This window comes from Strix uralensis, chromosome 1, assembly GCF_047716275.1.
Source record: "Strix uralensis isolate ZFMK-TIS-50842 chromosome 1, bStrUra1, whole genome shotgun sequence".
Classification (NCBI taxonomy): domain Eukaryota; kingdom Metazoa; phylum Chordata; class Aves; order Strigiformes; family Strigidae; genus Strix; species Strix uralensis.
Genome location: NC_133972.1, coordinates 162,407,283 through 162,434,051, shown reverse-complemented (window position 1 = coordinate 162,434,051; position 26,769 = coordinate 162,407,283). Strand labels below are relative to the sequence as shown.

The 26,769-nt window shown below is 40.7% G+C and overlaps 1 protein-coding gene across 5 annotated transcripts in view; it reads left to right on the top strand.

Annotated features, from left to right (window-relative positions):
* TMEM65 (transmembrane protein 65) overlaps positions 1 to 11,130 on the top strand; it is a 34,922-nt gene extending 23,792 nt beyond the window's left edge. For 4 of the 5 annotated variants that reach the window (XM_074887551.1, XM_074887540.1, XM_074887523.1 and 1 more), the window contains 5 exons: positions 1,382 to 1,449; positions 2,737 to 2,791; positions 3,988 to 4,030; positions 5,043 to 5,148; positions 6,698 to 11,130. In XM_074887551.1, coding sequence (XP_074743652.1) covers positions 1,382 to 1,449; positions 2,737 to 2,791; positions 3,988 to 4,030; positions 5,043 to 5,148; positions 6,698 to 6,793 — 368 coding nt within the window. In that variant the 3' untranslated portion in view covers positions 6,794 to 11,130. The other variant, XM_074887532.1, reaches the window with a different exon arrangement.
* Positions 11,131 to 26,769: the final 15,639 nt, after the last annotated feature.

Genomic DNA, 26,769 nt, shown 5'->3' with positions numbered 1-26,769 from the left:
AAAATAATTTGGAAAATTTCATACGTTCTGTGCTTTAGTCTTTTACCTGTGCATTTAAGAAGGTATGTGTGTTCTTACAAAGTAGTTACGGAAGTCCAAACATGTTCTACTACCTGAGCATGAAAGACCTCTTGAGTGTGACTTTTTTTTTATATGATCATGGATTCTTGCTGTCTGTGAGAGGTAAACCTAAAAGGGACTCAAACCAGTTTCTTTTCATGAGACTCTGAGGTTCATGTACTCTTCTTTCTTCCCTCTTCATATGTTTGCACCTCAAGTTTATAAAATACAGGAATTATTGGTCCCATCTGAAGTGGGGAAAAAACCCTAAAAACCCTAAATAGCTGATGCATCTAAAATGTTAAAAAACACGAGAAGTTCTAACTTTCTAAGCTGTATTTTTAGTCATGTAGTCTGTCCTTGGTGCTGTATTTAGTCTTATGATGCTAGCACCTTGAAACTCAGCTGGAGGCAATGCTGTGTAAATTCAATCCTATTGCCATCAGAAACTTAGAAGCTAAAACTTGAAAGAGAAAACGGAGCAGGACAAAGGAATGCTGGGGTAGCACTGTGCTTGTTAGAAATTATTCAGACCAGCATGTTCCAAGTTCCTGCAATAGAAAATATTTTGAAATAGGGTTTACTTGGAGTTTCAGGGGTGAAAAGAAAAAATGCATGAAACAAGATGGAATTTGATGTCTTAAACAATGTACTGAGGAGCAGCTTCAAGTCTAACTACCTCTCAGCATAGTACCCAAAGAAAATCAAGACACAGAAGTTTGAGTTGAATAGTGAGATAATCAACACTGTATGACATACAAGTGAAAACCACCTTAGCATTTGCAGATTAAGCTGAAGGGCTTTTGATAACAATTGCTTAGCTCCAAGCAATCCTCTTAAAATATGAATTTTTAGGAGTGTGTGAAGAAGATGAAGCTCTTGCACAGGAATAGGGAGGGACTTTCAGAGGAAGAGGCTTTATTTCAAGCAAGAGAAGAATGCAGGGAGTCCTGGCAATCTTCATTGATACTGCAACATCAGCTAGAAATGAATAAATAGTGTCAAAATTTGTGTAGTTTCAAATATTTCTCTTATGCAGTAGTAGGCATAAGTGGCTTCCATCCAAAATTATACAAGTATTTGCAGAGTAAGTTGTAACTGGTTCTTCACAAGCCACTAGTAACGCTTATGGGTAGCAGAAGGTTTTACCAAACCTCCCAGAAATAAAAAGGTCACTAATAGAAGTAGTAGGAAAGGGATTTTCTGTATGTTATCTTTGTTTCTCTTAAAGACAGTATTAGCCTGACATTTCAGTAGTTCGTGTGAACTAGTGAACTCCCTTATAAATATTTATTTTCTCTTTGTTACTTATTTCTTTTAGTGTTCTTCCACAATGCATTACCTTTTGTAGGGTTTGGATTTTTGGATAACGCAATTATGATCGCTGCGGTAAGTTCATTATTTAATTCCTTGATCGAGTCGGTAAAATTCTTATTGTACAAGTACTACATGAGTAAATGAGAGCTTCAGGAAGACTCTGTTCCCTCTGTATTGACTCACTAATTTCTATTTTAATTTTTCTTTTTTAAAGAAAATGTCCGTGCTCTATTCAGCCTTTGCAGAATGCAGTGTTGTTCCTTCTGAAGGGCAATATTGTAACTGATTTTACTGAACTGAGGTTTGCTTTTTTCCTCTCCTAATTTGTGCTGCAAGACACATTTATGATCATGTAGTCAATATTTTTTTTTGTACTGACTGATGATAATGTGATTATAATGTGTTGGTGACTAGGTCTTCAGGGGTTTTGCTGATGTGTTCCTTTGTTCTGAGTGACGCAGGCAATGTTAGTGCTGATGTTGATTTGTACTGATGTAGCCTGGCATTTCTGAGTAACACTATGAGATACTTTCCTGTTCATTTGGAAAATGAAATAGGCTAGTGGAACAGGAAGATGGATAAAGGCCAAAGATACTGTTCCTTGTGTAGAACTATCACTGACAGTGTGATCTTAATCATGGGATAATTCAGGTGGGAAGGGACCCCAGGACCCACTAGGTCTTTACTCTTGCTCCTGCTCGGGACTTTCTCAGGGTCTCTAGTCTAACCTCCTGCTCAGTGTAGGGTCAGCTTTAAGGTCAGACGAAGTTGTTCATGGTTTTATCCTGCGGGTCTTGAGAAGATCCAAGGACAGAGGCTGCACAGCCTGTCTGGGCAACCTGTTCCAATAGTCAGCTGTTCTCACAGTGGAAAACATTTTCCTACATCCAACTGGAACATGTCTTCTTTTAATTCGTGCACATTGTCTATCATCTTTGGACCTTGTACTGCTGTTCCATTGTGCAGTTCGCTCCGATTTCGTTTCTTCAAGTGAAAAAGTAAGGAGCTATAACACGATGTTTTATTTGCTCAGTATTTGTAGAAGTTTGCATTCAAAGCTGTGCATTCAGCTAAGAATTACAGTGGGGAAAATGGTGTGCAGAAATAGGAATTACAGTTTTGTCCATTAGGTGGCCATTATGAAACAGTATAAAATATTAAAAGAATATCAGAAGTAGGCTCTTGTCCTAGGGGGAGATACACATGCTAGGAGGGTAGATGTGTAGATCTAGTAGAAATACTGTCCATTTATCCTTTCAATCTTAACATAAGCAGTAAACAATACTTTCACCAGTTAATTCAATATAATGTATTTTAACTCCAAATCCCTTAAATAATGAGAAAACTCTTATTTTTCAGGGAACCCAAATAGAGTTGTCAATTGGAGTTGTCCTAGGGATTTCAACTATGGCAGGCAAGTAATAAAAATGCAGTATGTATAGACTAACATGGCACATGCCTGTATTTTAGGCTGGAAGCGGGCCACAGGGCTGGAAATAGCTCTTCCTTGGGCTTGCAGCTGCCTTTCTTAATAAAGAAACAATCTTTGGTTGAACCAAGGATGAATTTCATTTGCAGAAATGGAATTTCAGTTCAAATAGCTTTTGAAATGCTTATTGGTTTTAATCTGAAAGTTCAAATCCTAGGTTGCTTGGCAAAGTGTATTCGCATTTCTGTAGTGGAACTGCTCTAAATTGCCTAGGGTCTGATATTTATGTGTGCTTCTATACATATTTGTAAGTTGCTGTTTGCTTGCAGTGCTACGTGAAGATCAGTGTTGGTGTCCTTTTACTGCGTTGGCTGGTGTTCTTGGCAGCTTCTCTGCCTCTGTGTGATACCATGGGAAGGCCAAGCAGCGACCCTGCTCCTGTGCTGGCCAAAACTGATAAGCTCTGCTCAGCAGCTTTGGTGCCTCTGCAATGTCAGAGGGAAAAACCTGCTCATGGATGCACCAACTGCAGGTGCAGCATTGCTCGAAAGCACACAGATAGCTTAAATGAAAATGTATACAGCAGAAGTTAATAATTTGGAAATTTGTAGCCCTCTGTTGCAATGCAAGACAGTCACAAGCAAGCTTATCTCAGTAAGATCTGCTGTGAAATCATGTATCTTAAGTGTGTAACTTTATTCAATCATATGTACAGTATTTATTCCTAAACTGACACAGTTCATGGATATGTTGAAAGGTTTATGAAAGCTACATACATGTGTAACAGCTCCTCTGGTTTCCAGTGCTCCTGTGTCTCTTCAGGCACTAGAAGGCCTTGCTTGGTGTCCAACGTTAGCTGTATGAAACTGGCAACTGCATATGGCTGTATTTAACTCCAATCTGAAAAGCTGTTACATTGATTTCCAGGTGTCAGTGTTGTCTTTTTGTATTTCTCAAGTTTTCTTCCTATAAGTTGAGAATATAGTTGCACTTCCTATTATTGTTAGTCTGCTGCTGTTATTACAAACTGCAATAAGGTCAGAAGAAAAACTCTAAAAGACGCTTACTTCTAGTCTTTTGTGCTATAAGTACTGAGAAAAGGGAGAGGAACTGGTTGGTTTTGTTTGTAATTAAAATAATACTTTGCCTTCTCCCATTCTCTTCCTTCTTCCTCCCTCCAGCTGCAGCTTTGGGAAACCTTGTTTCAGATTTAGCCGGACTGGGGTATGTCTGAACTTGTGTTAAGTATATGGGGTTTTTTCTCTCTTGCAAACATTATTGGTGCTACTGAACTAAAATATATAAACTGCTGAAATTGTTTTATTTTTTTTTCCTAGCTGTTGAGTTTTGCTTCAGTAAGCTACATGACTGTAGAAATGTATGCTGTCCTTCCTAAGAAAAAGTTGGAATATTAGGTGGTTTTTGTTGAGGTTAAAACTGCAGTGCCATAGTTCTGAAGCAGAATAACTCTACTGCTATTGCAGTATTATATATTTTAAGTGATAAAACTGGGGTTGGTGTTTAACCTGATTCAGTGTACTCTGTAGGTAATGCTTGATTTTAAGGAAGTATTAGAACTTTTTCTACAAAAAGTGTGTTCATTAAAATACAAAATGGAAAAATACATTTTTTGTGATGTCATATGTTGCTGTGATAGAATATACCTAATATACCTCCTCAGATTGTTATGCCTAGATCTGAAGACATTTCCTTCTCAGATAAAACAATTCTGTATCTGTAATGTCTTCAGATCTAGGCGTACCTGTTTCTGATATAAACAGATGTACCTGACTATTTTTCAAAGAAAATTTCTGAGTAATTGCTGAAAATAAAGCTGTCTGTTATGCCTCTTTTTTTCCCACTTTCCCTCTAATTTTTTTTCTTCTGCAGATAACAAGGTTTATTACTAACTAGTGTGTGTGTAACCTTTCCTCCAGTAAAGGTTACTTACAAGCTCTGCAAAAATGCAGTAACGGTCACAACAGTTGTGTCTCACTGCGTAGTTTTTTCTGGAAATATTGCGTATTAATTCAGTGAGAAGATTAGTTAACTTACATTGCAAAATGTGACCATCAGAAGTCTAAACAATTTCCCATATTTACCTCTCGATGGCTTTACCAGTAAGCTGAAGGAGAAGCTATTCATTTTAAGTTCAGCACTTCAAATATTTCAAAATCCTTATTAGAAGATACTGTCAGATCCAAAATTATTTGTACTTGTTTTCTTGTTCTTCCAGTCTTGCAGGTTATGTAGAAGCTTTAGCTTCACGACTGGGTCTGTCAATCCCTGATCTGACACCCAAACAAGCTGATATGTGGCAAACGCGTCTCAGTGCACACTTGGTGAGTATCCTGTAGGCAGGCACTGTTTGCATGGAGCTTTTTTTGTTCAAAGCAATATATGATAAATCCTTTTTGTCACTTTTGCCATTAAATACTTAATAGCCACCAACATTTTGGCCATTTCATGGCAGATTTAGTTGTGAGCCTATGTCAGGGAGCATCACGAGACTGGATTGTTTTGGGCTTGGGTGGTTTTTTTGTATGCACCAAGCCACGAATGACTTGTAACGTGGATGTGTCTGCAGTGACTTTATGTATGCTATGCAGATACCTGGGTTGAGCTCTGGCTACTGTGATAAGATAGCTTATTTGAAAGTTATGACCTCTTAGTAGTTTACTCCTATACTTTCTTTGTGAATTGCTTGCTATTCATATACCTGTGCTAGTATGTATTCATTTCTAATATTCTAAATTAGCTTGGATGTGAAATTAGCTTTCCCCTGGGTAATCTTAATTTTTGAGTAATATTCACTGCCTGCATTTACAGTTACAGGACACTCACCTTGCAGATTAATTTTCAGGATGATTACTTAATTAACATTTAAACATTTGAAGCAATCCCCCTTAGCAATGAGTGTGTTAGTTTATTTTGATTAAAGAAACAGATTATAAGAAACTGAGTAAAGAAACGGATATTTCTTTCACTTTGCCAGAATGAACCTTCATGGGGAAAAGTATCTTTGCAGATTTAAGGGAAGAGAAACACTTGCTGAAGCAAAGTTAGGGGGGAAAAAAGTCTGCTTTTAGCAGTGATAGATCAAAGCATTGAGTAGGAAAGAATTGGCATGTTGTCAGTGGGCTGCCCTCTCGTCTGTCTAATGTAAGTCTTCGTGGTGGAAGCTGAGTGTGTGGCAAAAGTCTGTCATTCCACTGCAGTTCATTCACTTTTCTGTGAAAGCACTTCTGAGCATCTTCACCTGTATGCTAGCATTTTTTTCTTTTTTACCCACTGTCTCAAGTTTCTCAACACTGTCCACCTACAGCTGGTGATGTGGTTTGGATGTTGCCTGTGTTAGTTCTTTCTGTCCTCTTGACTTTCACATCTAGGTCAATTGTGAAATGTTTTCTAATCTCTTTTTTTTAAATCTTTGCCTTGTGCCTTTACAAGCCATCAAGTTTGCAAGAAATTCCTTGTTCCTGACTTTGATAATTTGCATTACCAGATGCAAGCAGATACATTTACAATTGCACCTAAAATGTGTGTGGGTGGTGTGTGGTGGGTTTTTTTTTCTTTCCTTCCCTGTCTTCCTGACCAACCTTTTAATCCTTTTGAATCATTGTCTCCTCCCTTATCACCCTGGGTCATTCCCTTCTTTATTCAAAATTTTTATGTTTTTATATCTCTCTTATCACAGCACATCCTGTTTCTAACCTTGTCCTATCTGTGTCTCTCTCATAGATTTTGTTTCTAGTCTGCATGCTAAGAAAAATGTGGCTCCCAACCAAAAACTAGAACAAAGGGTCTGTTTTCCTGATTGTGTTGGTACTACACAGCAAATGACTAACAACTGATCAGTGAGAAACTTAATTTTTTTCCTCCTTTTTCTAGGGTAAAGCTATTGGAGTGACCATTGGCTGCATTTTAGGAATGTTTCCTTTGTTGTTCTTTGGTGATGAGGAAGAAAAACTGGAAGAAAAAAATTAACCTTTTTACAAGACATACAAATGTAAACTACTGTACCTCAACTATTCAATTACGCTGTCAATATTTAGGAATTAACAGACAGTTAAAAATGTATAGACTTGGGAACAAAACCTTCAGCATGTCGTTTTATGGAAACACTAATTTATTGTGGCTTTGTGTTCAGTACTTCTTTTTATAAGATACCATTTAACTTTTTATTTAATTGTAAATTTTTGAAGTGTTTTCACTTATGGCAACTGATGTTTACCACTTTCCCCTTTGACCTTATTCTTTAATGGAATTTTTATGGTGATAATCCACCATGGATGACAGTATCACTCTTGAGTTGCATATTGGTTGCTTAACGGTTATAATTGCATGACAAAAATTTCACTGCTGTCCATCAGGTCCTTCAATGCAGATTATTAAGTCATGAGTAATTTGAAGTCACTCAGTTTGTGAGACGACTGGTGTTGCAGAGGCTCTCGAAATGAGTAAATAACAAACAAAATAAAATTTATTTTCAACACAATTGACCAGCACTCTGCAAACATACAAACAGCAGGTTCAAATGTCTGTGAGAGGAGAACAAAAACTATCACCACACAAACTTCTAGGATTTAACAACAATCCAAAATGCTCAGTCACTCACCTAGAAAATGAGGGCTTTCAACCTCAGGGAATTTCTTTGGGCAGCGTCCTGACCCAAGGGGACAGTCCTTGACTGCAGTGCAATGCTCCGGGAGGGACTAGCTCAAAATGGCTCCCCAGGGGACTCCATTTATACCTGAGCCCAGTCTGATCTGTGGTCAGTATCAGCCCTTATTGGCTGAGGGCCCCAGTTACCATAAAGCCCTGAGAACAAGGGCACGAAAAAAGAAATCAGTGGCTGCTACATTTCAGCAGCCAGGAAGCCCCATTTTCACTGGGTGGGTGCACCTGCCACAACTGGTTGCCCCCTCACCAGCCATCATTTTGCACTGCCTTTGGATTAGATATTTTGGTGATCTATGACAGTCTAGTTTGCATTTTTTCATAATTCTGACTAAGTGTCTCTGAATTGTCTTCTGAGATGATCATTTTAATGCTTTGACAAGGTAAGTGTTTCCAGTGTAGACTCTTTACCAGGTCCATTTTTAGTGTGTTTTAACACCTTCTGTACTTCCATATTCATGCCTCTTTTTTCTTTTGTAAACAGTATCTTGAGAATTGAGTTTGAGATATCCTTAAATTTGTCGTGTGGTATTAAAGAATCCAGACCAACTGTTTCAAAACCACAAACAACATTTTTTTTATTGTTTTGCTTAAAGTAAGGTGTGAATAGTTGATTGGGTGGACAAGGCCAGGGAACACTTCAGGGTATGAATGAGTTGTAAATTTGCATTGCAAGGTTGTAATGGGTGGTTCAGTTGAAACAAAGTGTACCATCAGTCTGGATTAGAGGACCTGATTTGCAGATTATAACTTTGTATTTAAGATTAAGACTTTGCTACTTTTTTTTTGCTGTGAGATGATTAGTTAAAAAACAAACAACAAAAAAAGGAGACTTGCGGCCTTTTTCCTTTTTTGCCTTTTATTTTGGCAGTCTTGGTGTATTATAGATCTGGCAGTGCAGTCACATGTAACTGCTTTTTTTATATGGTCATGAATAAATTTGATTACAACTATCGAATATTCATATTTCAGGATCTGACTTGCCAGTAGCATAATGCTAAACTGGTAACTGTTGATTAGAGGAGAGGGTTTCTAACCTGTTTGAATACGGTTTGGAAAAGACACTAAGAAGAGATTAAAGTTTTATTGCTGGATTGTTAGCACTTCTGAAACCTAGAAAGAAATGTTTGGGGAAAAAAAAAAATCCCCTGATGACACTTATTTGCTGTAGGAAAAGTCTTACTGTAACATATACATTTTACAGAGGTCATTGCTTAGGTCATGGTCATCAATCTGACTTCTCTGTTCTCGTTGCTAGGAGCCCTTTAACAGCAATACTGAAACTTTGACATCAACCTTTAATGAAAATGACAGTGTTGTATCTGTTTTTTGAAAAGCAGACTTTGAAAACTTGCTGTGAGTAGTCCTAGTAGCCTGTACTCTACATTGTACATTAAACCATGAGAATCTGGACCAAACTGTAAAACTGAAAGAAATCTCAGCCAGGCATAGAACACAAATGCAGAGGAGTTTTGGCTTGCATTTTCAAAGTTGGAAGCTTTCTAAAAAGAAAAAAAACAACCAACAAAAAAACCCTCCAACTACAAAAAAACCCCAAACCAACAAAAACCAATCCTGGTAGAAAATTATGCACTCTTTCCCCAACAGATTGCTGCTGGTTTACAGTACTTCAGTGACAGGTTTTTTTTTAGTCATCCACACATTTGTCTTGCCTTAAACTCTAACTTTTCTTCCTCTGCATGTACTTTTGTTTCTGGTATGTTTCTATACTAAGCTGTAAATATTTCATGTGTGTTGGTTTTTGGGTTTTTTTTTAAACTGAAGTACACATCAAAACAATTTTGCATAGCTTTTTTTGTAGCTGTCTTTACAGTAATTCCAACACTGTTTCCCATTATGATACTGGCATCTTCATTGGAATAAGTGGCCAAGCCTCTGTTCTTTGCTGTCGTACCAACTAGAACACTGTTTTCATCACTTTTTTAGTGCTCATGAGAACAATTGGAAGGCTGTGTCATCTGTCATAGTAGTGTTCATTTTATAAAGGCAATAGGAAAGACCATGTACTGTTGTTAAATAGCTTGTGCATGTAAATAGAGTACGTTTTGTTGCTGTATGTCAAACTATTGTACTGCAACCAATGCTTTTATCGAGAATTAATGAACTAAAATATCTTCAAAGAAATTAATCATGTTGTCTTGTTAAACTATTTAGCTGACCACAAAAATGTGGAGGGCAAGTGACACATGGTAAGAAATCTTGGGTGTTTCAGGCTGTTGTCTGATACCATAATCTAAATGGTGACTTCCGGGGGTTCAGTATTTGACAAATGTGAAGAAGTAATTTGTGATTTGAGAGGAATAGTGGACCTGGATGCTGAGAGAAAGTGCTTGTTGGGGTCAAGCTGCCACCCTGAGTACAGTAGGGGTAGCTTGCTTTGCCTGCAGGGTCCACTCTTGTGTGGATGTGGTACTGCTTTGTGTGGCAGGGAAGATCCGTGCCTGATCTATACCCTGTCTCCTTACAAGGAGGGTAGGTTTTTCTGGGGTGTGTGGATGAAAGTAATCCCTGATGCTCTGATCACTTTTTAAAATACTTTTTAAACACTTTTTAAAACACTGAGGAGAGAGCACTAACAAAACACTCCTCTTTGTTTTCTGTTGTCTTCTCCCTCCTCAATAAAAGGAAAAACAAACACTACAGGCTTATTCAGAGACTTCAGTATTGCTCCATTTTTTTATTCTATCAGTTTGTTCTGTGTTAACAGGAATTATTCTCATTGAAGGGCTGGTAGACCTGAAATTGTGTTTATTTTAAAATGCTGTCTTTTATTGTAATTTAAAATATAAATGTATTTTTGACTGTATGTTATCTCTAGGGACAAAGAACATGCATCTGATAATACAGTTACCCAAATCTTTTCACCAATATTTTCTCATTCATGTACTTTTACCTAAATTATTTGAATTCAGACAACATATTTTGTATTGTCTTTAACTAAATTGTCAAACTTTCTGTAAACTTTTGTACTACAGCAAAGCTGTTCTGTGTTTCTTTATTAGACCAGATGCTGGAGGGGAAATGTTAATAATATCCTGTGGGTATTCAGCCTCAGTTATACAAAACAGGAATTTATTATTTAAGTTGTAAGCAGGTGGTCCTTTGTCACTGTCATGGGAGATACGACTGTGGAGTGGTACTTCTCTCTCTTCATGCTTGGAAGAGAGCAGTTTAAACAATTAAAATGTTTCAGTGGTAAATTGGTGGTGTTTGTGGTTAATATTAGTCAGAAGTCCACTTGCACTTGAACTTCTGGAATTAACTGAGGTTTTGTATGCAAACTAAGCCTTTTTGAACTTTCCTGGACTTTGGAGCTCTTCACCTTTTTTCACTCCTTGGTCAGTCCCTTTTGTGGATGTCTGTGCATAAAGAAGTGCTGTGAATAAAACATCTGTACTGGAAGGATGGTCTCATCTCATTTTAACAACCTGTAGAGGTTGGCTGTATCTTTATTCTGATTGCATTGTGTAGTAGAACTCTTCATTAATGTTGTTCAGAGAGTCTATCGCACTTCTAGTCAACATGTTTCCTTCTCTCTGTCTGATGTTTTACATGGTCTAGTGACAAGCTGACAGAGCGGCGGTGTATAAACTAAAGACTTTAATAAAGTATTGAGGAATTAATCATCCTGCTCTGAGAGTCTTATGTTGGGAATTTTTTAACCTAACATACTAAGAAAATAGCTAGAGCTACAAGTTGCAGTTAATATGCTCATAACGCAAATTCAAGCACCTGTTTTAAAGTGTTTTACCCTTGTCCCAGTGTTCAGGACCCTTGGCATCCAGAGCGTTGCTTCAATATAGTATTGATGTGGGGACAGAGGATTTTGGGGAAACTTGGAATTTAAAAGCCAGCCAAGATAAATGCAGAAGGATTTTTTTGTTTTGTTTTGGAAGACTATTTCCCCCAATCAAAACAAACGACACCTTCCAGAGATCTGTGAGCTTTGCCCAGCCCTTGCTCCCCCAAGAGACTGTAGTCACTAATATTTGAGCAGGGCTGTCTTTGAGCCTCAGGTATGTAATTCAGAGTAGTGACCTTGGGTAGCAACAGTGACTGTGATGTGCTGATGTAGTATCTCCCCTGTGAGTAGATGATGCCAAGATAAGGTCTCTTGCAGCAGCATGAAGAGAACTGGCAGGAAACAGTTCTGGTTTAAGAGTCTTCACCTTAATAGTCCATAGGTATCTAAGCAACTGACTTAAATATTGATGCAACTATGAATGCAGCTCCACAGTCTCAAGAGTTGCTCCTTCTGTGTATGTGTGCAAAGACTTAAGTTGCTGTGAAATACCAAAATTATCTGAGACTTCAAACCTGATGCATTTTGTGTCCATTTTGTGTTCTGTTCTTGATACTGTGCTTATTAGTGCCCTATTTATATATCGTTGATTATGAAAAGGGCCTTATGCTTTTGCTTAGAGGGTTCAAGCCCTCCCAAGCATGTAAGTATTGATATTATCTATCAGTAAATAGATTGTTTTGCAATGGATTATGAAGCATACTGAATGGGACCATTCACTGGTTAGAAAACACGTATCTGAAGAGTAAGATTTGCTGAATTGGACCTGCAGCTGCCGTTCTTGTTGGGAAGAGGTTGTCCCTGAGCAGGATGGTAGTGCAGCAACAGAGAGTGCACTCTTGTCTTTGCACAGCACTGCTGCTTGGATTTGACAGGGTGATCTGTTTGCATTGTGGTGATGCTATCTATTTTTGCTGAAAATGGCTTTTCTGTTACTTCCAGGTAGGAATGAGGAGGAAAGGGAGGAGAATGGGATTCTGCTGGGTCATTTTCCCTACATGGGGATGCATAGAGGATCTATTAAAAGAGAGAAAACTATGATTTGCATTCATGCTACTTCCTTGCTGTTCTCTGTGCCTCGGAGTGCTTTTAACATGCTGGGAGATTGGAAGAAAGCGCTGATGAGACTTCCCTCCCCCAGAGTGGCTTTTCTGCACATCTCAGCCATTAAGCTGCCAATAGTCCCTGCACAGAAGTAACTGTCAAAGGAAAAATGATAGTAAAACGCCCCCTTTTGAACACAGGAGTTCCTGAATAGGAAGAGGAGAATGATTACAGGTGATTTACCTTTGCAATACAATGGCCTAGTTGCCAAAGACCGCATCAAAAGTCAGTTAGATCTTAAAAGGAGAATAGCCCCTTTTGGTGAAGTTTCAGATAAGCTTTGATGTGGATCTGCAACTTTTTCTCTGCGTGGCTTCCCCTGATCAGTTACTTGTCCCGTTTTGTGTAGAAACACAAAGGTGGTGTTTTCCTTCTACCCACTTTCCTTTATGAGAGCACCAAAACCTCTAAGGGATGGCAGGACTGGGAGAGAGGCTGTGACGAGAGCCATTGCTTGTAGGAAAACATCCCAAGAGGAGGTCATGATGTGAGAGGCAGTCTCATCTTCATTTATAGTCCTCAGTTGCCTTGTAAAGGCAGGCAGACAGTGGAATGGTTCCTCGGGAAATAATTTATTCTGTTGGATTGTGTTAATTTATGCCAAGGGTTATACTGGCAAGCTGAGGAACAGGGCAGTCATTCATTCAGATATTTGAAAAAAGAGGAGGCTACCTACACTGGAAACCTTAATGTCTCTTAGGATAATCATCTCCTTATCTCCACAGTAGATTAATGGCCTGGGTGTATGTTTTGGCAGATTATAAAGTCCTAGAAAAGCCAAAATACAGTTGCATGTGGTGTTTCTATGGGTCATCTAGATGATTGGCAAGTGTTCTGGGTACTGGTGAACTCAGATATCCTGCAGGCTTCAAGGCTCTGTTTTCATATATGTTAGGGAGATTCCTGAAAAGGGGTTTCTCTGCCTAAATGTAGCCTTTCCGTGTTCCAGCTGGGCAACTTCATCTGGGTCACACGTGCCATGACTCCTTTGCAGATGGTAGAAGTCAAGCACTGGAGAAGGTGTTTTGTCTGATGTATTGTAGGTGTCCTGTTCAGGATGGGATTGGTCATGCTCTGCAGGCAGGAGGTTACTGCCATACAACCTCTGCACCGAAAATACAATGTTTATGTTAATCCTTATTGTCCGCTATTATTCTCCAGGCCGTGGTATTTGGAGCGTGTTTGGAGTTAGCCCTGTCCTTTGCCCAGAGTTTGCCCAGGGTTTGATCGACCTGGTCTTCACCATGTTGCTTCTGATCAGTGAAATTACTAATTGTGCAAATCAGCTTGTACGTGAAATGGAAGGGTTTATTTCAAAGTGAAATAACTAGTTCACTGGATGGGAACTGTTTACTGTTGTAAAGCAAACCTACTTTAATTGCAAGTGCAGCAGCTTGGTAGTGAAGAGGGATGACAGGGAAACAAATGACTTCTTTAGAAACTTTCCAGCGGGGAAGAGCTCCTTTCTGGATGGCTGTTCTCTGTGACACTCCATGTGGGTAGCAAATTGCAACTTTTTTGTTTTCATTTCAGCTGCTGTGACAAACAATGCAAATGTCACATGTTGCACAGCAGCGGGGCTCCCTGTTGTAATTTGCTTTGCTTGAAAAATACAGTCTGTTAAAATAAAGAGATTGGCCAACAAAAAGGAATTTAATAGCATGCTTACAACTAATGTGCTGCTAAATGCTGTCAGCTTGATGTTGCTGAAAGTTGGTATAACACAAAGGTAGGTCAATGGTGTAATATAGCAAACAGTGTTACTGACGAATCATTAAGAGAATTGTGGCCTACAAAAATAAATTATTTTTGTGACTATTCTGCAGCTGCTCCCTCTCAATGCTGGGTTTGCTTGTGTCTCCTTGAGTCACTTGTAGTTCTGATATCTGCGTAGGGGGCATATAATAAAACATTGAAGAATATAATTGCAAAAGAAGAGAACACAGGAAATAAACCCTCCTTTCAAAGAAATACAAACAAATTAATTTTATTAAAAGATCTGAAAAAATTACAACAGGAGTGTTTCGGTCTAAACCAGTATCTTTCGTTCTGGCAGTCCCACTGATGGTTGCAAAGCTAGAAGGTTTCTGAGTTCCATTTGATGAAAACCACTTCAGCGCAGGTCCTGTATTGACTTGACTCTGATTTAAACCGAGTCATAGTAAACAGAAATAATGGATTCTGCGTGTTTTATTTCTTAATCCTTTTATTTTCCAGTTTAAAAAGTTAGGATGCTCCCTATATGTGCAATCAGGCTGTGAAAGAGCAAGCATTGCTGTTTCTGTTTTGTGCTTGTCATTGTAAATGATTACTGAGAACAATAGTGTGGGTTTTTTTCCTATATGATAATATAATAGCATATATTAAAACTATTATCATATAGTTCTTAGCTGGATAAATGTTGTTAAGACAGCGTCACATGTAAACAAATAGTCTTTTTTCTCACTCTGAATCTAAAATGGGAAAAGTTGTTAGGATGCACTTCCTTTTCCCTGTAGTCATATAATCATAGAATAGTTTGAGTTGGAAGGGACCTTTCAAGGTCATCTAGTCTGACGCCCCCTGCAATGAATGGGGATGTCTTCAACTAGATCAGGTTGCTCAGAGCCCTGTCCAACCTGACCTTGGATGTCTCCAGGGATGGGGCATCTACCACCTCTCTGGGCAACCTGTTCCAGTGTTTCACCACCCTCATTGTAAAAAAATTCTTCCTTATATCTAGTCTAAATCTACCCTCTTTGAGTTTGATACCTCCTGTAGCTGGAGTAAGAAGGCTTTGTCAATAGGCTCCTATTGATCAGGCAGCCTAGACACCAACCACAAGGTTCCCTTTGTTGCCTCAGTCTCTAATTCTTACCCATAAGCTTTCAACCTGCTTGTGGCTATTTTTCAGAGACAGCTGTTCACACTCTATCCGTTTCTTGATGTAGAGGGCAATGCCTCTGCCCATTCCTTCCTTGCCTGTGCCTTCTGAACAGCCTGTAGCCATCTCTTGCCACTCTCCAGTCATGGAATTCATCCTACCAAGTTTCGGTAATGGCAACTAGGTCGTAGCTTTCTAGCAGCAGGGTGGCTTCCAACTCCTGTTTGTTGTCCGTGCTGCATACATTGGTGTAGAGGAACAGGACTGTCGGCCGTGTCACCTTCTTAGAGGAACACCCCTTAATTCCTTTGAAGTATTTCACTGGTCTTCCCCTCTTGGCTCCTGTTACCTCAGGAGCCCCTGGCTTATCTCCATATGACTTAAGTGTGCTCCAGTGTACCCAGCACATCTCAGAGCAACAGGCTGAGGGCCCTTGCTAACACTATCCCTCTAACCTTGGCGTGTTGTCCCACAGCTTGTCATGGACAAGCCTGATATTATCCCCCTCCCCCTTCAAGTCTCATTTAAAGCTCTGTCAATGAGCCCTGCTAGGTCATGAATCCCATCCAACGCCAGCAGGCCTGGTGCTGTGTAGACCATCCCATTATCAAAAAACCCCAAACTGTGACAGTGACACCAGCCATGGAACCATGTTTTAATAGACCGGATCTGTCTGTTTCTTCCAATGCTGCTGTCCACAACTGGAAAGATAGAGGAAAAAATTGCCTGTGCTGAAGATTCCCTTACCAATGGTCCCAAGGCCCCGAAGGCTCTGAAGTCTCTTTTGACTGCCCTTGGACTATACATTGTGGCTTCATCGCCACTGACGTGGAAGAGCAATAATGGGTAATTATAGGTAGTCTGTGTTTCACTTTGGTTAGGTGATGTCAATTATTAGCACAATTTATGATTTGGCTATTTCCTTTAAAAGACCTTTCCAGCCACAATGGAAGATATAGTGGTAGTTAACTTGTTCACTGTGTGGTTACCATACTGGTTTCATAGGTTTTGTTTGCTTCTTGCTCTTTGAACTAAGCATGAAGCCTTCTGTTGCTTTCTGTTATGGCATTGATCTTGTATATGTCGTGGTGAAGTGGCACTGAATGTTGCGGAAGAGACTTTTTCATATAATCCACCACCAAAATAATCTGGCTTGTGTCATCAATTCATACAAATCAGGTTAAAAATGTTCTGATGAAAGCCCTTTAAATATAAGTCTCCAAGATATGTTATGACTCACACACACTTATGATCTGGTCTAGTGGAGTCATGAATCTCTATTTAGTTCCTGTAGTTTTTTTAGGAAGTATTTAGGAAATCATCTGATCCAGCTCTGTGAGCAGAGTGATGGGTACTCTGACGCCCACACACGAGCCCAAGCCTGGGCATGGTAGCGCAGGAGACGTGGTGCCCACGTTGCACCAGTGCCACCGCGTGCCCTGAGCTTTGCCACATTGACAGCTCCGAGAGCTCAGGTGAAGTCAACGGTAATTCCAGTGGTGATCAGAGTCCCTCGACGGGCAGCATCCATGCTTTGTACCTGTGAAAGCAGAGACCAGAGAGCAAGTGCAGAGACTCGGAGCCTGGAAGGCTCCTGCTGCCAGGAAGCACCTGTTTAAGAAAGAAACAGTCTGCCACAGGACAAGTGACAGGTCGGTGTCTGCTGATGTACCAGGGTTTGTGTCCTCTGATCTTGCCTATGTCTGGAACTGTCTTTGACTCAGTATGCACTGTGGTTTTTGAATATTTTATCTCACATACTCATCTAATCTTATTCTGGGTAAAGTTGGCTGGTAACTTCCTTTTGGTATGTTGGTGGTGGGGTGATTGCTCTTATTTCCTCCAGATTGTAAGAAAATGCAGAAAGAAAGGCAGGAGAGTTCCTGCACTTTCTCAACATGCTTTTTTCTTTGCATGGATGCTGTGGAGATGTGTAAATGTTCAAAAAGATAATAAAATGATAATAATAAAGCTGTTGATGCTGCTGTCCATGAATGACTGTTCTGGCTACACTTGGCAGTATCATGTCTAGGATGTTGCAGGCATGGTGATGCTGTAGTTCTTTTGCAAAGTGTGGTCTACAGCTTTAATACATTTTGATTTCAATAGTGGTTGTGGGGTGGGTTTTTTTTTGACCTTCATTTTTAACTGTTCTCCAGAGTGCTGCTTTGAATTATTACTCTGCAGTGTGTCATACTAAGTAATTCCTCCCCATGGTTGGTGTATATGCACACTGAAAAATATTTATATATTGAAAAGATATCCCTTTTAACCAGTCTTAGTCACTGTTGAAACATACTGCTCTTTTCTGTATATCCATTAATTCCGTGTAGCGCTATCCTCTCTGCAAGTAAGCAATCTCCATTTTCCTGTGCTTATAAACACAGGATGGAGTATTTCAGGGATTGTCACAAGGTAGCTGTAACAAATAGGAAAATTTTACTGCTGTTACTTTTCCTTCCTCCTGATATTACTGTCTGTGCAGTCAAAACTGTCTCAGCATTCATTACTGCACAAAGCAGATGTTCTTCATTTTCTCTCACCTCTGAATTTCCAACCCTACTGACTTGTAACACTAAATGGTTGTTCCTGATTTTCTTCTATGTGTGCAATTAGCTTTTATTTTATATTAAAAATGTTTGAATTTCCTCCTAGCCTCTTTGAATCCTTCTTACAGTATCCTGTCACTAGCAGAAGTGTGAGCAGTAGTTGAGGGAAAACTGTATTTTTTTAATTAACATTAATATTTTGCTTTCTATCTTCTAAATGCCAATTATGTTAAACTGTCCTTATTCTTGGCATTACTGGCCACCCATGCAAAGAACACCATCAATATTTTTTTGCTTTTTTTCTCCACAATCTTTGTGACTCTCTTTCTTTTCTAGTTTTTTTTTTCCCCCATCATTTTCAAGAACTATTAAATGTTCAACCCACAAGAGGAAACTCTCTGGTTTTGCTGATCTTAGAAACAGTGAATCAATTTATAGAAACTGCAAGTTTTGTCACTTAACGTTGCTGGAGAAACCTACAGCACATGAGCTTGTTCTGTTTGGAGGGTAGGATTTGTCTCACTTAACTGTGGCTATCTAGAAATCATATGTACCTCTGAGCGACTCCGACAGCCAGCCAGACATCTCCAGAGGATGCTTGTGTCTCTCTGCTTCGAAAGAGGAAGTTTAGCTGACTAACTTTAAATTATGCCCCAAACCTTAGACTTGTTGATGGAGATGAAGTAAATCCAATATTGGCACCTTATGGCTTTTGAACTGCATGCAGCTTTCTGGCTCCTCAGGACTGGATTCTGTGCTCATGGTACATCATGTGGTGGGCTGTGGGGCTGCGTTTGAAGGTTTGCTGTCCAGTCATCTGAATCCTGGGAGAAGATGAGCCAACAAAGACCACTGTATACCTGAGTCACTGTGGTGACCCAGCCCAGTGAAATGGGCGTTTGCAGATCTGTTGAAAAACTCCTAGGGCTGTCTCACATTCATTTCCCTGACTCCTGTGACTCTCGGCTGTATGATGGTTTTGATACATGGCTTGTAGGGTCTGGAAGATGGGTGACTTTTGCAATCAGTATAAGTGAAAAGAAGAATAATAGTGGTGGGTGAGACAATTTATTTTAACACGACTGTGCTCCAAACTTGGAGCAAACTCAAAGCTATAATAAAGTCTTTCACCTTCGGGACTAGACACTACTAAATTGAAAATAAAAGCATTATTTCTAGTTGTGGTGCAGGATTGGCAGACTGACATTTCTATTGGCAAGCAACAAAAAAGCTGCTGTCCTTCACTGAAAAAAGAGGGAGGCTGTTCTGTTCTTGGCCTGAAAAAAACATAGTGCCTCATCCATATTGGAGACTTGCCTTGATGTCTTAAATCAAGTGACTTTTGGGAAAGCAGCTCAGATTCTTTGCTAAGCTGCTTTTACAGTCTCTAGTTCTCTGTACAGCTTGGGGAACTGGGCCAGAACAGATACTGGTAATGGTGTATCAGGTCATCTAGGCAGTCTGAAGCAGATTTGTCAGGGCTGTATCCAGAACACACTAATAGATGGAAAATGTGCTAAGAATTCTGTGAAATTCATTGAACAAATGATGGGCCCTCAAGTCCAGTGGCTGCTGGTCTAGTTCTCCACCATATGAGATGCACAGGTTTTATTAGCAATGGGCAGTATTTGTATAGGATGCATGATGGGTGTCTGGGGAAGTGGGGAGGCCCCTTTTCCTGGAGCATAAACCCTGGTTAAACTTGAGACTAAGATGCAGCTGCCACAGGATGACCCCCTATCGTGCACACAAGATACCTGGGGCAGACTTGTGCTCTGCTGAGAACTGTGCTGAGGCCACACCAATTTCTTGAGACTAGCCCTTTAGCTAAAGGTTGATAGGGCCTATAAGATCTGTACATAGATGAAGAGCATCTAACTGTAGATACAGTGCATTCCTGCCCTCTACAGTGCTGTAGGCTTATAATTTGTCAATTCAATGGGCTTTTAACATCAAAGTACATATATAAATACTAAGGGTCCAGACTGTTGAAGCTGGAATTGCTCAGGTGTACGAAGATACTGTTCAATGTCTCCTTCCAGAAATGTTCTGGATAGAGGGTTCACAGTATGTGAGGTACAGCACCAATACCGAGTAGGGTGTGAATGTTCCTTTAGCCTAGAAGATGAGGACTTTTTGTGGGCACAGGGTCACTTTGGCCCAATTATAATAAAGGTTTCTCCTTAAGATGTGCAAAACCTGGCTTTTCTGTCACAAACATGACAGGTTCTGGCATGACATTGAGGCCATGGAAAGTTTCGACTCCCGTTGTCTCAGTGTGTCCTCTGCCTGTTTGATATACTCACTTGTCCTCTCACAGCTGCAGACCCTCTTGCTGACCTGATGTTTATCCTCTAGTCACGTGGGTGTAGAAGTCTGCTGGAGAAACTCATTCATTAAGAGAGCTGCTGGCAGACAGGGTGAGTGACAGCAAAGGGTTGATACCAGCCAAGTCTGGCACCAGGAGAGATTCAGGTTCACATCAGCAACAGGAAGCTGTGATGCTTTTAAAAATCAATTTGGCACTGGACACAAAAATAACTGTCATAGCAGCACAGTGCTAAGTCCAGCTACTCATACTGAACACTCAGGGCTGTGGGAGGGAAGCCTAAAATATTTTCAGAAGCCCACATCTGACAAAAAGAGAAAGGGAAGCGGGGCCAGTGGGGAAGGGGAGGCAGGATGAAAAGTCATGGTGGTTGAAATGGGATGTAAGCTTTTTTGAACAGGGATGTTACATATATGTGAGGGATGCCTGGTGCTATGGAGCTTTACTTAGAATCCAAAGGATGGATGGGTCAAACAGGGAAGTGTGAGAGAAAACAGTGTTTGGGTGTTAAAAACTGAGCTGATGGGGGGCAAAAAGTGATGAATCAGCAGCATAGAGGGTAGGTAAATGAAGGAGGACTGAGAATTAACTTCTAAGAAATTGAAAGAAAGAAATGAAGAAGAAAAGATGCTTCAAAATCTTATCGAATGAACCAACTATAATAAAAACTTGTGGGGGTGTGTGGTCCTTTATGGATATTAAGGCAGGAAGCAGGAGTGCAGAGATGTGCCTTGCCAGTACTCTTTGAGCTCTGATGGTGGGTGTTACTGTGAAAATCGGAGATGTTTTGGTTGATGAGCTTGAGAGATTGTATTTTGTTGCTTTGACTAACCTACTTGAAAGGTTTGGATTCTGCAGGTTTTCCTATGATCTCAGGGGGTTTTGCAGATGTTGTATGACTTATTTGGCAGAGGGGTACAGTTTTTTGCATTTTAAAATGGAAATTGAATAAACTGGAGAAAGAAGTCTGTATAGCTCAATATCAGATAGAAGTCAAGAAATTTCCCTTTCAACTGGCTTCAAAGCCATCTTCACATGCATATTTGAGAACATGCTTAATCATTAATCTTAACATAGATGGATTTAAGTCAAGAGGCAACAAGGTTAAGTCAGCATATGAATGGCTGTGGTATATTTCTTTCACCAAAGATCACATTTATCTTGATGACATCTCTGTTGGAGCTCCAGCAAATGTACTTTTCCAGGGGAAATATGAGGAGGAATAGCTACTCACCTGACTGTTCATAATACAAACCTCACTCTGATGTTATATTAGTTCTCAAGCAAAGCATGAATGTGTGTTGGTTTAGATAAGCATATAAACTGAATCACGATTCAAAGATCATCTTTATTTGAACTTTAAAATAACATAATTTATCCTGTGGTATGTGTGTCATTTCTCAATAGTTCTAACCGAATTTGGGTAACCTTCTACAGAGATGATGGGCTTAGTGGACAAGCGGAGGGTGATGGATGTTGTTTATCCTGCCTTTAGCAAGTGGACAGTGAGGTGGACTGAAAACTGCCTGAATGACTGGGCCCAGAGCCATGTCCAACTGGAGGCCAGTCACTAGTGATGACCCAGGGGTCAATACTGGGGCCAGTACTGTTTAACCTCATCATTAAAGAACCTGGATGATTGGACAGAGTGCTCTGTCAGCACATTTTCAGATGATATGAAACTGGGAGGGGGCTGATACACCGCTGGGTTGTGCTGCCATCCAGAGGGACCCGGACAGGCCAGAGAAATGTGCTGACAGGAGTTCACGGAGTCCAACAAAGCAATATATCAAGTGTTGCCCTTGGGCAGGAGTAGCCCTATGCACTGCTACACTCTGGAGCCAACCCCAGAAAAGGCGCTTGGGGTGCTGGTGGACACCAAGCTGACCATGAGCCAGCAATGTGCCCTTGTAGCAAAGGTGACCACCAGACTCCTGGGCTGCATTAGGCAGGGCATTGCCAGCAGATCGAGGGAGTTGATCCTTCCCTTCTGCTCAGCCCTGGTGAGAAACATGTGGGTGCTGTGACCAGAGCTGGGCTCCTCAGTACAGGAGAGACATGGACATACTGAAGCAAGTCCAGTAAAGGGCCAGAAAAATGGTTAAGGAACTGAAGCATCTGTCATATGAGAAAAAGCTTGAGAGAGCTGGGATTATTTATTCTGGAGAAGGAAATGCTCAGGAGGACCTTAACCATATGTGGATACTTGACTGGGGGGAGTAAAGAAGGCAGAGCCAGATGGTTCTCAGCGGTTCCCAGTGTCAGGACAGGAAATTCCATTTAAACATAAAAAACCCTCAACATATTATTGTGAGGGCGCTCAAACACTGGAGCAGGTTTCCCAGAGAGGTTGTAGAGTCTCCATTCTTGGAGATATTGAAAACCTGACTGAGCACAGCCCTGAGCAACATGCTGTAGGTGACCCTGCTTTGAGCAAGGGGTTGGACTAGGCTATCTCTAGAGGTCCCTTCCTATCTCAGCCGTGATGCGATTCAGTGTGTAGGATATATTCTTGTTATTCTGTGAAAAAAAATTCTTCACTGGAATGAAACTCTAATTGTTCAGAGGTTTTTGGTGAAAAATAAGAGAAAATAAGCACTATGTACCTAAAAGTTCATTGGTAGTTAGAACCTGGAAACATCACTACGGTCAAGCCTATGTTTTACCTGTTACAGAGTGCTCAGTTCTTGTCAGAGAAGGAAGGATACATGTTTTGAATTACACTGGGAGGGTTTCGGTGATTGAAGCCTGGATTGGAAAAAGTGCCTCTGAGTCTCCTAGCGGAAAGAGGCTCCTGCAAATAGCATATCACATACATGGTGTTACCTTTGTGTGCGATGTATCACAGCTGGGTGGGGGTTCCTAGATGTCCGCTTCTGTGCCTCCCTGCCAACAGTAAGCAGGACCAGGATCCTTATTGCTTTTTAGATGCATCTCTGATTTGTTGCTTATTTCTGTCTCTCTTCCCTTTTTGTGTGTGCATCCTCAAAGGTGTTGGCTTTCCAGGTCAGTTGTCTCTGAGCAGGCTGGGGGTACAACTGCTGCTGGAAGGAGTTACTTGGAATGCATGTGGACAATGCAGCCTAATCCTTCTGTAGCTTGCAGGGCTTGGCATGAAATAGCTCTTCTCCTACAGGCCAGGTTTATCTCACTGAAACCACTTATCATTATCCCTACCCTCTGGGCCATTCTCCTTCTGAAAGCTGTTGTTTTCTAATCAATGCCGGAGAATATTGATCACTGGAAGAGACTAACTTGACAGATTTTGAGGGCTCTGTCTGAACTGGAGGTGACAGCAGTGGGAATGGGCATTTCTTTTTGTCTGGAGGGGAGAGAAGAAAACTGAAGAACTTTATTCTAAACCATCTTCGGTATTAATTTGTAGTTTAAAGAGCGGTGGGAGAGTGGATATAATCTGCAGTTGGCTGGTGGCGGGCATAAGGAAAAGACTGGTTGTAATGTAGGTGAAAAAGATGTTAGCAACAGGAACTTCTGAAATACCATCTCCTAAATAGTAATGTTGGGTTCCAGGCACTCCTGGTGTAATTAATATGTGTGTGGACTGTGAGACTGCAGCTGGAGAAAATAATTTTCTTCTAAATATATTTGTCATTGTAAATCAAAAAACTGTAGGGGAGGTGTTTTTTTAAATAAAACCTGTTGCACATCATCAGCTTTATGCAAATATTAGATGAGATGTGTCTTGCGCACAATGAGATTTTAAAGCTGCTGGAATAAAACTATTGGAAAACATAAAGGCTGTTATTTAACGGCAAATCAACCCTGATTTTCCTGAATAATTCTGCTTTTCATTCCTTTGCTGCTTTACAATGTCTGTGAAATGTGGGGAAGGCCATCAGACAGCTGCGCTGACAAGTTCTGGTTAAACTGTTGTACCTGGAGCCGCAGGGCGACCTTGGGCAACGCATGAGCCTGACATGATGAAAACACTTTTTTTATTCATCTGTCTGCATTAGACTCCTGGATTTTGAGTTTCTTTTACAGCCAAGAATTTTGGGCGCCTCTGGAAGTACTGTGAATTCTCTCAAGCCTGAGTCCAAGCAGAGATCCTGCAGTAAACCTGTACCTTGGGAGTATTTAAAATAATGCTTGTTCTGCAGGATTTTCTGGGTGAGCAGTAGAAACTATGCTGATCCCTACCCATGGGGATGCAGGGTTGGATTACTCCATCAAGAAAGAAATCCTGCTGCCTTGGGCATAGACAAGAAAGATGTAGACCCTTTTTTCTTTACCCTTTCCTCCCTGACTTTCACAGCACTTGGCAAAGGCAGGCCCTTGGCGTTTCCCTGCCCAGCAGCTCCCGAGATGGGTGATGAAGGGTCGTTTCCAGTGTGGCAGAAAATGGTTCAGGATGAGGAAACACATTTCCCTGTTCTTCCTCAGACTTTAGTGATGCTCAGCCCTGTGGCACCATCTCAGTACCCAGATAACATTCAGGCTGACACAGAGCTGGTGAGAGCTGTTGTCTCTGGACTCAGGCAGGACACTGGGGGAGGCCTTTACCAAGCACTGAGACTAGAAAGAGCAAAGGGAAGAGGCAGGATCCAAAATACAGAACAGAGGATGGCGAGACAGTCAGCAATTGCTATGAATAATACTTGGCCTGGTGGAAGGCTCACTTAGGGTTGGTCAGGGTTGGATCCTGAATACTTCTGGATGTCTGGAATGACCTAAACCGGAAATTTAGAGGAAAACTGAAGATTTCCAGTAATTTTGAAACTCAGAGGAATTGAAGCTAACAGGCTGGACATTGATGCTTGTAAATTTGACCCTATCAGAGAAAAGGTGCTTTGTATGCAAACTTGCAATAAACTGTTAAAAGTTCTTTGACAGTATCTGAACCCTGGAAATTAAGGACTCACCCAGGAAGTGTCTCAGTCATACAAAGACTTTCCTCATTTCTAACAAATGCTTTTGTGTGTGTCCTTAGAGTCTCCCAGGGGCCAACTGCTTCAGTGTGAGACTCCTTCAGCAGCCATGGCAAAAGCTGAGGTTTGCTGTTTACAAGTTCAGTCCTGTCTTATGGGAGATGAGCTGCTGGAGAGAGCTCCTTCCCATTAGTGTCTGAGGACGCATTGGTCTCTGAACACTTAAAATTCAGCATGAAATGAGGCTGGTCTTGTTAAACACTGGAAAATTGTTGCTGACAAGTGTTTGTGACAATTTGTAAACAACAAGAGATCATAGGGTGTAAGGTACATGTCTGTGTTTTTAAAAGTAAATGTAAATATTAGGCTTAGAGAGAACCAAAATTGTGTTGCAATCTGTTCTGCAGGCTGTTGGTGCCTACCATTTCAAATGTCTTTCCCATTTGGGGGACTCATCTGCTGTGCCTTTGTGCAGAGGATTTTCAGGTTGTCATTGAACCTGTCCCCAGCACTGGTCAAGGCTGAGAAAACACAAAGATCAAAGATGAGCAGAGGTAGGTGACCGATATAGAAGCAAATCATGGTGAGGATGAGGATGCTTAAACCCATCACCAGAAGTGAAAGCCCATGAGACCAGTAGCATTAAGTACAGAGAAACCGTGAGCAGGAGTCATCCCTTCAGACCCTCTCACTCTAATATGGATGCTGATAGAAAGAAGAAGTATTTAAATGCCTGTGATAATTAAAAAAGAGAATGGTGAGACTTAGTTGCCATTTGAGAGAGAAGACAGGCATCCAGTGAGCCACGCAGCCATGCAGAAAAGTGTGCTGGCACCTGTCTGCTCGTGGCTTGGTTACAGCCTGGTCTTGAAAGCCAGAAGAAAAAGTATCCAGGTGAAGGGAGACTTTCAGAGCTTGTTTCAGAGCATCAGGTCTTTGGCAGAGAGAATGTCTTTGGTGCACTGTAAGGCCAAACACAGAAATGTTGCTGAGTTGAACCTGCCAGAGATGCCCATGATGTTTTTTGCCTTTTAGACAAGGTGGATTTGAGAACAAGTATGATTTGGAGGGAGAATGAGGATTTTGCAGCTTGGTGAGCAATTAAATTTTATTCCTATTTTTTGTAACCTCTGGAAGGACTGCTGTAATATCTTGGGCATCACTTTTGAGGTTTTGGTATAAACCTGAATAAATGAATAGCAAACAGGAGGGCAAAATGAAAATACATGAAATGTTAGTTATATCTTTGGAAGAGAAAACAGTCTCCTGGAGGTTCCTCACTAACAGGTTCTATTTGCACCAGGGCTGTTTAGCAGCTGAGCCCTTGGGACTGACCCAACAGACATTGCAGTGCTCCTGCAAATCAGATGTGGAGAGTCTTCCATGTTTTTGAGAATGATAGGCTGGTTTCATTCATATGATCCAGGTGTTTCCTACATTTGTGCTGCAAGCCAGCCATCCCATACAGGTGAATGACCAGAACCAAATGGTAGTCATCGCTTGCACATGGACATTTTTAATGGTGCTGTATTTTGCAGCAATTCACAGATATCTCCAACTATTAGCTAGAATAAATCCAATCTGCAGGTGGAATAGTTTCCCAGTGAAGAGTGTAGTTTCATCAAAATGGAAATGTTTACCTGATACCTGCTGATTTTTATGGGTCTCTAGCTGAAAGACCTCTTTTCTTCCATGTAAGTGACAAAGTGTTTCATTTAGATTTAGG